This window comes from Syzygium oleosum, unplaced genomic scaffold (assembly GCF_021117445.2).
Source record: "Syzygium oleosum isolate NSW1041296 unplaced genomic scaffold, Sole_v2.1 Sole_v2.10, whole genome shotgun sequence".
NCBI lineage: Eukaryota > Viridiplantae > Streptophyta > Magnoliopsida > Myrtales > Myrtaceae > Syzygium > Syzygium oleosum.
The window spans coordinates 7506492-7518209 of NW_026607494.1; the positions used below are offsets into that span (position 1 = coordinate 7506492).

Genomic DNA, 11718 nt, shown 5'->3' on the forward strand with positions numbered 1-11718 from the left:
AAGTGATCGCCGTACACAAGTTATGGCACTTGTGGTGTACTTTTGCCCTAATTTGCACGAAAAATTTTGACTTTTGCCATGAACATTGTTCCGAAACGAATTTGGCGACGAATTTTAATGAATAATTTAGCGACGAAGTCTGCGACGAATGTTGTTTAGGGACGATTTCGATTTGAAATCTAATTAACAGCAATTATAGAATTTATATTTAACATTGATAGAATCACAGTCAAGACAAGAACAAACACAAAAAAGAAAGAAATGGAACAAAGTACTAAATTTGTATGAAAAATCCTTGAGAGGATCCAACAAATTCAATTGCTTCAAATCCAGTTCGCTCTCTTGTTGCAAACTGTTGATCTTGCCAAGAAGTTCTTTCACAATATCAAACTCCTAACCCCTCTCAAATTCAATTGCTTCAATATCATGCATCATATGCATGCACGCTCATGACTGAAATAAAATTAAATTAAATCACATTTAATTTAATCTCAATCTGACTAATCGATTGCTATAATTGCAAACATATTTGCAATATTGCATCTTCCGTACAACGTCATCCTAAATTGGTTATGGTATGTGACATTCCTAGGTTCATCACTAAGCTGGTAGTAGGACTTGCACTAACACGTTAGTACTCTCAAGAAAATTGATTGTCCCGATCAACCTTTAGATCCTACAAGCGATGATTGACATCTAGCAATATGTCATGGCTACCCAGACAATGTGAATATTTTAAGAACATAATGAACCCGTCAGCTTTGGGTACAGTGTAATTCAATCCCTCTGCCTTACTATGTTCCGATCGAACAAAGACCATGGAATATTTGTCAAGTCATCAATTCGATCATATGCACAAATCTAATTGACATGCATTTTATATGAGACATGAACAGTTCATTCTCGGTTACAACTCCGGCCGAGGATTTTAATGGAATGTCAAGATTAGATTGCATAGGACATCATTATTGTACCTTGTGTATAACAAGGAGACAGATTCCATTTTGCGCACACGTGTAACTTCGTATGTGAACGAACTATGGCCATCAAATACAGAGACGGATCAACGAACCAGCAATATGTGCACCTGTGAACCATAGCCATCCAACACACAAGTCAACACTGTACCTCAGGTCTAAGGATTATTTACACAAGACCAGAGCATGAACGATTAGGCATTGACCACGCTAAAAGCTTCCATGTTGCTAATCATTATATGCGTGTCACGTTCAGTGAACTTGTCTTATACAAACACCTGTGTTCTAGCTCGGGCATCACAATACCCAATGACTCGTGACTCGTCATTCCCTTAAATATCCAATACTTAATGGTGAAGCTAAGAACATACCGGTCTCAACAGGATTATTGATATCCATTCAATGATCCATCGACCGGGAACAATTTAAAGATTCAGTCTAACTGTGAACCTGTCACACATATTCTTAACGTCTTAAGAATAGATCCAGTCACAACTGATCTTATGGAATCATTCATATATTTAAATAATTGGACAAATGAATGAATACGTCCTTGCCATACGTCCTTGCCGGATTTTGCTGAAGTGGATGCCGACCGGCCTCCGGCGCTGACGTGAACAGCTTTTAATTTTTTTTTAATTTTCTTTTCTTTTTCTTTTTTTTTCCTCCCCTCCCTCCTTCCTCCAGCCGGTCGCCAGACTGGCGACCAGCCAGAGGCCAGAGGCCGGCAAGGTCTCCTCGCCAGATGGCCGCGAGGGCGGCCTCGCGCTAGGCGAAGCCCGACCTCGCGGCCTCCGACGAGGGCTCGAGCCTTGCCTACGGCTTGGCGAGGCCCGACCTCGCCGGAGGCCGCAAGGTCAAAGGCCTCTGGCGAGGGCTCGAGCCTCACCATGGCTGGGCAAGGTTGGACCTCGCCGGATCTGGTGAGGCTCGCCTTCGCCGTCGCTCGCAAGGCTCGCCCTCGCCAGTGGCCGGCGAGGTCAACCTCGTCGGCCTTTGGCCTTACTGGCGACCAGTTGAAGGAAGGAGGGAGGGAGGGGAAAAAAAAGAAATGAAAAAAATTAAATAAAAATTCAAAACAATTTGTCCACGTCAGAGCTAGTGACTGGCCGGCCGGTGTCCATGTCAGCAAAATCCAGCCAAAAATTGGTCAGAATGACTGAATTAACACAAAGACAAAAAATTTAGGACTGAATTGACATCAATGCAAAAGGTTTAGAACTGAATTGGCACCAAAAAAAGGTTTATGACTGAATTGGCACCAATGCCAAAGGTTTAGGACTGAATTGGCACCAAAAAAATGTTTAGGACTGAATTGGCACCAATGCAAAAGGTTTAGGACTGAATTGGTACAATTAAAAAGTTTAGAATTAAATTGGCACCAACGCCAAAGGTTTAGGACTTTTTTTTACACTTTTCCTGAAATCTTGGCGATCTTCTCTTTCTAATGATTGGTTGCTCGTATTGGAACTTGAATTGATTTGGCAATTTCCTTTAGTTGTTGCATTCTTTTCATTATTGACAACAAACTCAAGTAGCTTGAGCATCAAATCTAGTTTGAGCCTCGTACTTGATTTGAACAATTCATGAGCCTAAATTGTGTGTATATTCTTTTAAATTTGTATATTTTATGCATTCTGAAAACAGTGAAATGACTTCATAGTTTCATTGTATTTTGAAAGTTGGAACTCCAACTTGAGCTGAAACTAAAACTTTGATTGTAGAAATCTCTTAAACTGAGATTTTTATTGTACGTAAAGGCGTATGTTAAGTACTCTAATACTCTGCGACCAAAAAAAAAAAGTACTCTAATACTCTCTTTATGCAAATGCCGGTGCAAATAAGGAGTCTGAAAATGTTTAAACTCGGAATTATCTGTTGTTTCAATAAAGTATAAAAGTTTTTAAGATCATTACCAACTGTTCTCAATTTTAAACTACTAGATGATAGTATTGTTTAATACTCACATACGTTAACGATTAACCATATGGGTAAAATTGCATGAAATGAATACGTTACCTTAAAAGTCAAAAGCAAGATAGAATACAATTGATTCATCTATCACATAATTAAGAGATTTTTCCTATATATGAACCTAGCACAACCTACTTCAATGCATGTGCTCCTGTTATTTATGTTTTCTACGAGGCGTGTTGGCTTTAGTTTTCATGTGAAGCAATACCCACAAGGGCAAGGACTATGCACCTCACACATATATCAAGTCTCAATATTAGAAAAAGAAGATACGTAGCCTAGCCGTCTTCAGATTTTCCCACTTAAGCTTTCCCATCGTCAATCAGGGTCCAGATGATTTAACACTTGCAAATACATATCGCAATTTGTCATAATGCACAATCACTTCATCGATTAGCGATTGATTTTATTTCATTATTGTTGCAAACATAATCGGTACATGATATGCTTTTTTCACATAAATGATTAATTTATAGCAACCGGGTGTAACCAAAACAAAACGTGCTTGGTCGGTGTATGGTCCACTGCACTTAATGGTCTGCGACGGCCAAGTTAATCAGGGGCGGTTCTTCTATAAAGCTTTTGAATCGCATTCATGCCAATCACGTAAACCAAAGCTGTCTTCTGTCCCTTCCAACGTCCGATGCACCCAAAAGAAAAGAAAAGGTCAACATCAGCGAACCATGGACTTGTTTAGGCAACATCATCTGAGACATTGCTCAACTGGGCAATTCCCGATTGACTTCCATGACATTATTTTTTTTTCCCGTAAAAAAGAAACACATTAAAGAATCACAAAATTGAAAAAAAAAAAAACACAAGCACAAAAAGCAAAGCTAATTAGAAAACTTCTTGGTACAATAGCCGAGGATAGACTTATGTGGGGATCTTGAGCATGAAATGGTCGGCCATGTGTACAAGGTATCTATCATAAGAGAGATATAATGTAAAGTGTGATTATCTAAGGTTCTATGATTGATTTTGATTGTGTCCCAGTTCGTCGACAATTAACGAGTCAACTCTTTTTCGAGACCTACTTCCTATCAAACCTCCATTTGTGTGCATTAGATTCATGCACACTCAGCTCTTGAAAATAAAACAATAAGTGTTCAATCCAAGAATTCGATGTTCTTTACCAATACGGCTGGTTAAGTGCATATCTATCTATTTGAAAGTTTAAATGGGCGATATTTGTATTTCATTTTCCGATACGAGCACGAGAGATGTATGGATAATCTGACTCGAGACTTACTATAAATTCAACAGTAGGTTGTTTTCTTTTCCCGGAGATGATAGTTTAAGGTTGAACTAACCATTGTTAATTTTAAAAAGCTTGAACTGCTAAAGAATAAAATATCTCAACAAACGGAACCCTTACATTATAATGCCATGTCCGAATAAAGTATTGATCTTGAGTTGTATATGAAGCTCTGTCTTATCGAAGACAGAAATTATCATCTAAAACATAAAATTAAATATGATTTTCCTCATTATCTCCACATTAAGGTAATTACATTGGCCAACAAAGGGTAATGATGTCGACATTGATTTAGTATGAATACTTAATAGAAAACTCACTGTTGAGTCATCAGGGTATGTATTTAAATTGGCTTTACAAATTTAAAAAAAAAAAAAGGAAGAGAGAGTGAGAGAGAGAGAGAGAGAGAGAGAGAGAGAGAGGAGCTAACTAATCCATTATGGGCTATAATTCACCTAATCTCACAAGGGTATTCTCTCTATATCGGGGTCAAGACTTGATCAACAAACCAAGTTGCACAAATTAAGATTTGAAGGATCTTTATTTTTTCCAAAAATTGCAAAAAAAAAAACTATAAATAACAGTCCAATAATCAAGGGTCAACATTCTCGGAAAGAACCAAATTGGATAAATTATTCGGTTTCTTAGACAGACACGTTGCTTCTCGATGAGTTGCCTGAAGCTTCTTTTTTATCTTTATGTTCTATTTTTTTGCAATTTGTTTAAAAATAAAGCATCCTGGAGACAGAAGATAGCTATCATGAATTCGTTAGAAAGCGGACTCTTGCAGGGTTGACCTCTTTTTGTGGTAACTTTGGATATATTTAATCAAAAGGCAGACAGATTATCTCTCTCTCTCTCTCTCTCTCTCTCTCTCTCTCTCTCTCTCTCTCTCTCCATGTGCGTAATTGGATATTCTACTGAGCCAGCTGATTAATTAAAAGAAGCAAAGGAAGTTTCAGTGACGTCCCAAACGTGGGTTAGGGTTTCTCTGGCTCTTCCTAGTTCCTACATCAGCTTTTCTTGTATATTTGCTGGTAAGAGTTGGGCAAAGAAGTTGTCGGAGCTCACCTTTTCTCTTAATTCATTTCTTTTGTTATTCTCTAGGCCTTCTCGTGTCTCTAAAGAAGATGGATAAGCACGTGTGGAGTTGGCAAGATAATCAACTCAAACCAGTCTACTTAATAGAGTGATCCGACTTTATTCCTGACATGTATAAGAATGTTTTGAAATACACTACTCAAATGTCATTTCCGCTCATTCTGAAAAGTAGTACATATATAGTTTAATTGGATGAGCTGCCGATAGGCAACTTGGGCTCGTCAAATGTCAGAGGAGTCAAAGACTCTCAAATCTTGGTGGCGGTCTCTCCCAACTAATTACATACGATAAAATTGGACTTTGGCATGAGAAGGAGTCTTGAATGACGGACAGAGAAGAGGGCCACAAAGGGATGTGAAGTGAAGGATATAATACTTGAAGTTAGGATAACAAGAAATCGCTTGGTAAAATTGGTGCTTTAGATGGCATATCAAGGATGTCTAAGAAACGCTAATAAGGAGTTAACCAAGTGGGCTAAGATTCAACATCCAATTATGCCTCGGATACTGAACAATAACATGACTTTCCTCGAAAGCCATCTTTGGGGACTTGGGATTTGTAATTATGCCTTTCAATAACGAGCTTGGATTGGGTACATAAAAAGGCCCAGAAAGCCGCTTATTCTCGTCACTAAAGTGCTCTTTGAAACAATTATCGGTCTAGATGACACAACGAGAATTCGTACGTGTCCAATCTTATTAGTCCAAAACAGAGAAAGTACTTTTAGGACTGGCTCAAGACTACCCATATGGAGCGAAATACATCGTCCAAGCCCGCTTGAACAATCGACGCACATGCCTGTCAGGCCGCCTGGGGCAAGATCACCTCTACTTGTAATTACTCGATGACCACGAGATTAGTTTGATACTCTAAAGCAGCTTATAAATTAAAACGCCATAAACAACTAACATTCATATTCAACCGTAATCATAATCATTGTTTATTTCCCATCAAGTGTGTCATTATCTTTCCTCATAAATTATCAATTTGAACCGGGTAAGATCTGGCGAGAAATTAAAAGATGAGCGCTCGAACGCAGCCGATGCATGCATGCACGCAGAGCTTTTTGGCTTAGTCCCCATACGCTTGCTTTTGCTTACTGATTCGCTTAATATATAATAAAAGCTACATCATCTTGAACAACTCTTGATTTTTTTATTTTTTTATCATATGAATTGTTTACGAAGTCTGTCGGAATTGGTCAATGTTTATAATGATTTTGCATGCTCTGCAATGTGCTAGTGGGATGCACGTGAATGGAATCGGACGCGTAAAGAGGATTTGAAACCATGAACAATTAATGGTAATCATGACTTTTTGGAGCAGCCGCGATTTGTTTAATGAGATGTTTAATCAGTGATCGATTAGCGTGCCAAAGGGCCTTTACTAGAAAATAGTCGTCGCGATGAAATTCATGCGAAATAAAAGGTAAATGATTTTTTTTTTATTTTAGGCAATGTGAATAGAATGAATGAGGAGAAAACTCGGTGTAAAATACTTTATTAAGTATAAATAAAATCGATACCCACCGCAAAAATATACAGTTTTCCTGTGAAGTCAACGTGTAGAAAATTCAACGTATGAGAAATTAATCATTTGACCCCCCCAAAAAAAAAGAAATTAATCATGAAATGCTAAAAGGGCTTTCATTTCTCTTCGGCCTCAATCAAAGTGGCCTCTTTTCGGGTTCACGATGTGGTCTCTATTGAGCTCGGCCTTTGGCCTCGTTTGAGCAAAATTCGTTTCTTCACTTGACCTGGCAAAAAGAGCTTGGTCAAAACTTTGTTAAAGACGTATGGCGTGCCAAATACCATGGTCAAAAAAATAATGGAAGGGAAGATTGAAACACACACTGCCGGTACGAAAGAAAACATCACGCTGACCATCTTATCCGCCATTGATTTGAGGATTTCAACTACTCAATCTTTCACTAACCGTCGAATCAATGGTGGATTAGGCCGTTTAAGAAAATTTTCCTCACACGGGCAATGTAGACTATACAAATTCTTGATTAAGCCCTTCATCTCGTGCAAGTTTATAGCTAAAATTAAATAACGGCATAAATTACGTTTAACTATAACGGATAATCCCAAAGGTGCACGCAACTTGATTTGATCTACGGGCTTTCATTAAGTAGCACTTATGATCATGGAATCCCTCACAAGATATTCCATTTTTACTCCTAAACTGAGAGAAATTCAACCTAATGTCTTTGACCCTCCTCGGTGTTTAATAAAAAGAAATAGAACATAGGCGTGAATACTCAAGTTCTCCTCTATATTTGGTGTAAAATGAGAATCCAATGACAAAGTGAAAAGGGGTATTTACAGACGAAGTTGCCTCCCTCCGATCAAAAGACAAATTGAAAAAGAATAAATGAGAGGTAGCATCTCTCTATATGCCTCTCTTATAAAGCATAAATAGAGCTGCAAAACTCTCTCTCTCTCTCTCTCTCTCTCTCTCTCTCTCTCTCTCTCTCTCTCTCTCTCTCTCTCCCCAACGGTAAAAACCGTACTATGCACATGCCTCTCTCAAAAAGGATGAGAAGAGAGCTAGAAAAGGTGGGGAATTGTACTCCCCCTACTGTAGCTACCCTGAACTTGAGCATTTCAAGCGATGTGAAGCATAGAATTGTGCTGAAAATGAACTAATTTTCTCGGAAATCATCAACTAGGGATGGCAATGCACATCTGAAATTACAAGGAGAAACTCTCTACAAATTTTCATCTACATGTGATGGTCTAGCACAAGAGAAATGGAAGCAGAGATACAGTGCTAGAAAACTACGGGAAAGAGGAGGGTTGATAAGCTAAGCAAGAAGAGTGTTGATAGACATCAGTCGTCCTGGCTCACTCATTGCTTTCACTCCAGCTCCTAATAGCTTCCAAAACTGCTTGCTTCACCACCTTAGCATCCATGCCGTCACCATGATCCTAGGAGAAAAAAGATTTCTCCATTTAATCGTAAGATATAGTTCTACATATACGTGTGTGAGAGAGCATAATAGATATAAGGCGGATTGAATCGAACCAAGCTATCCATATCAAGAACAAGAAACTTATATTGATGAAGCCTTGAAGTTCTTCTTTGTAACTTTCTCGATATCTACACTACACGAATCTAAACCAATTTTCATACACACGACAATCGTTGGCATTTCCAGCAGAAAATTATCACAAGGATGACCAAGCTCTTTTCTAGGAGATATTTTCAAGTTTCAAGGTCCACACACATTGTGTTAGTTCAATTTGCATATATGCTTTTGTTCTCGAAATGTTATGCACCAATTTCTACAGATTGGAAGGGAGAAAAGAAAGAAAGACATTATTGCACCAGGTGCTGCTTTATACCAACTATCGAGATAAAACTCATTTACATGGATCAACGGCGATTGAGATTGATTGAGACATCAAGGGAAGCACCTAGCAAGATACAAAAGTCTTAACCATACATAAATATTCATTACTTCTATTCCAGGTGCATCCACGATTAAGAAGCTTTAATATCATTCGTATACTTTCCACAAGCGACGCTAGCACACCGTCATATCTACATATAAACTGGAGATGCACCTACAACTGCCTGTGAAAAGTGATTTATCTGCTGACGGGGATCAAATCGATTAGTACAAACGATTGCCCAAGCCCTATTTCGAGAAGAAATGAGAGTGAGGGGTTAGAAGAGAGGAGAAAGAGTTACTTCTCCTCCTACAGCTTCGAGATGGAAGTTGTCGGAACATGAAACCCTAGCATCGAGAACGTTGAGCCCGAGCTCCTCAAAAGCTTCCAGAATGGAAACCAGCAAACCCGGACAGTTCCTTTCCGAGTACACGTTGATGCGGAACCCTCTATCTAAGGTATCAACTGTCACCTCCTGAAAGATGGAAGATTTATATAAGACAAACCCAATAGTAATGAAGATCAATAAAAAAGCGCGAGCAAAAAGGTCATTTCAGCTAATTTCTATAGTATGAGATCATACTTCTTTCTTTCAAACTTGGAAAAAGGCAAATGGTTCCGGCGGAACCATGCTAGACTTTGCTTCCGCTCGGATTGTCCCTCATCTATATGTAACTATTTATACCCAGTTTTTCCCTATCCGGACTGAAAATAAGAAAAAAAAAAACACAAGAGCAACTCGGGTCTCTGCTTTGCATGACTTATCCCTATACAACTCCTATTCAAGATCATGCATATCCCTTCTTCGAAAGTTAATTTCACAGATTTTATTGAATGATGCAAGAATAAATTATCCCTGTCCTTCAATATCTTCATTGTAATAGGTATTAATCTCATAGACAATTTACCGCAAGACAAGACTGCTAAAACTTTGGATAATCCTTCACACGTCCCTTGAAAGAGGAAATTATATTCATCTAGTGGGGTGGAGATGATCTTGTTTATTACTTGAGACACGGGAAGGAAAAACGTTGATTTGAAATGATTCAATTCACATATCTTGAACTAAATAACCTCTTAAGAATCAAATTGATAAACCCTTATGCATAGCTCATGCGCATGATCTCAAGAAAGCTCGTGAGGTTAGGGGGAGTGTTTAGTGGGTTCTAATTTAGTTGCATAAAGCAGAGTTCTTCTTTATCCAGAAAAAGAAAAGAAAACTGTATTCTCATGCAAGTCCGTGAACGTACCATAGGTAACCGATTCGGTGAAGTCTGAGAGGTTCCGGTTCCTTGGTTGAGTCTCTCCACTTTCTCTTTCAGCTTGGAGATGTATTTGGTTGCATCCACTATGATGGAGGTCTTATTCACCTGCACATCAGAACGAAGATAAACAATTATGGAGTCACTACCCGACGTAGCTCACACGTAAGAACTGTATTGAATCCGCTGTTTGTTTAGCCAAAGAAACTTAGGAAGGACTTGGATTTGATCTTCACTTTGATTAATTCTGAGAGCATATTATATGATTAAGCTGATGATCAGTATCGGATTATAATCAGATTATGAGGAGGGGGACTATTATTGTTAACTTTACCGCGGTGGAGTTCGTAGCAGCGCGAAGCTGCTGCAACTTCTGATAGAGAGCTGCTCTCTTTCTCTCCCTCGAAGACATGGTGATGCTGCTGCTTCTTCTTCTTCTTTCTTGACTTGCTTTCTCACTCTATCTCTTGTTCTATTATTACTAATCTCTCTCTTGCTGTGGGGGGCCTATAAATAGGAAGGTTGGTGAGCTTGCAAAATCCATTAAAACTTCTATTGTTATTATTTTATTTCCTTTTGTGGGGAAATTGCTGGACATGTCCTTAACTTATTATACGGATGCCGATTCAGTCCTAAACTTACCAATTTTGCCAATTTAGTCATAAACCTTTGTGCGAATTACAATGTAGTTCTTTCGGCTAATTGATAACATGGCAGTGTGCCCTGTAGGATGGCCAACGATGACCGTACTACCGCGTCAGCGATTTCTAACGAAAATTGACCGAGAGAATTACATTGGAATTTCATGCAAAAAGTTTGGACTAAATAGGCTAAATTTAAAAGTTTATAATTGAATTAACATATGTACAATTGGTTTATGATTGATTGGGTAATTTTTCCCATTATAAAGATCTTTGCACGATTTTATAAACCATGTGAACCAATAGCATTTTAATCATTAATTATGTGGGTCTCATCGTAAGGCTGGCATGATCAAAATTGGTTTGATCTACACGTTATGATAACATCTTTTTGTACTAATGTGTTATGAACCTATAAAAACTTAGAAATGAAGATAAAATAATGATGTATTATGAAACTCCACGTTAGGTGTATAAACCCCGGATCAAAGAGCAGAATTTTATTGTTATGTGTCCAAAAGTATAATTTCTTTCGTACCGATAAATCTTAATAAGTGTTGCCCAGTATAAAAAAAACTATCAATTAAAAAATCAGTGTTTTTTTAAAGTAACATATTGATAACTTACCGATACTTTTATGAAATTATTAACTTTTTTATTCTTTGCAAATTACTAATTTCTATATAAACTTACCAGCTTTTATTTGCATAACTTATTAATGCTTTAAATTTGCTAACCCATATTTGAAATTATCAACTTAAACTAGAGTGAATTACAAACTTTTGTTAGACTAAATTACCAACTCTTTTTATTACCAGCTTTGATTTTTTAATTGATTTACATACTTCTATTTGTTCACTAAAATGATATGTTGAAGTAAATCAAGTTATCCACTTATATGCCAAATAGTTCCAAAAACAAACTATGCCATGCAAATTTGAAAGAATAATAATGTTCTCTCCATAGTCTATTTCAACCCGTTTACGTGCCTCTTTACATAATTATTTAGATTTTAATTTGTGCACATAATAATATTTTATAGATCGATTCACTATGATGAGCGGAAAGCAGAAAATTATTGGAGAATCTACTCTAGTGACCTAAACC

At 37.7% G+C, this 11718-nt stretch overlaps 1 protein-coding gene across 1 annotated transcript; it reads right to left on the minus strand.

Annotated features, from left to right (window-relative positions):
• Positions 1–7941: 7941 nt before the first annotated feature.
• LOC115685753 (uncharacterized) lies at positions 7942–10443 on the minus strand. The gene is made up of 4 exons (XM_030610858.2): positions 10305–10443; positions 9959–10078; positions 9010–9183; positions 7942–8243 (listed from the first exon to the last, which is right to left on the minus strand). The coding sequence occupies exons 1-4, from the start codon at positions 10380–10382 to the stop codon at positions 8160–8162; spliced, it is 456 nt and encodes a 151-aa protein (XP_030466718.1). The 5' UTR covers positions 10383–10443; the 3' UTR covers positions 7942–8159.
• Between the last annotated feature and the right edge of the window lie 1275 nt (positions 10444–11718).

Excerpts from the sequence above, each read along its gene's own strand:
- LOC115685753 (XM_030610858.2), bottom strand. The coding sequence starts at position 10,382 with ATGTCTTCGAGGGAGAGAAAGAGAGCAGCTCTCTATCAGAAGTTGCAG. Across the intron at positions 10,079-10,304 it reads CTGCTACGAACTCCACCGCG|GTGAATAAGACCTCCATCAT; the intron begins GTAAAGTTAACA and ends TCTGATGTGCAG. Across the intron at positions 9,184-9,958 it reads CACCGAATCGGTTACCTATG|GAGGTGACAGTTGATACCTT; the intron begins GTACGTTCACGG and ends TCCATCTTTCAG.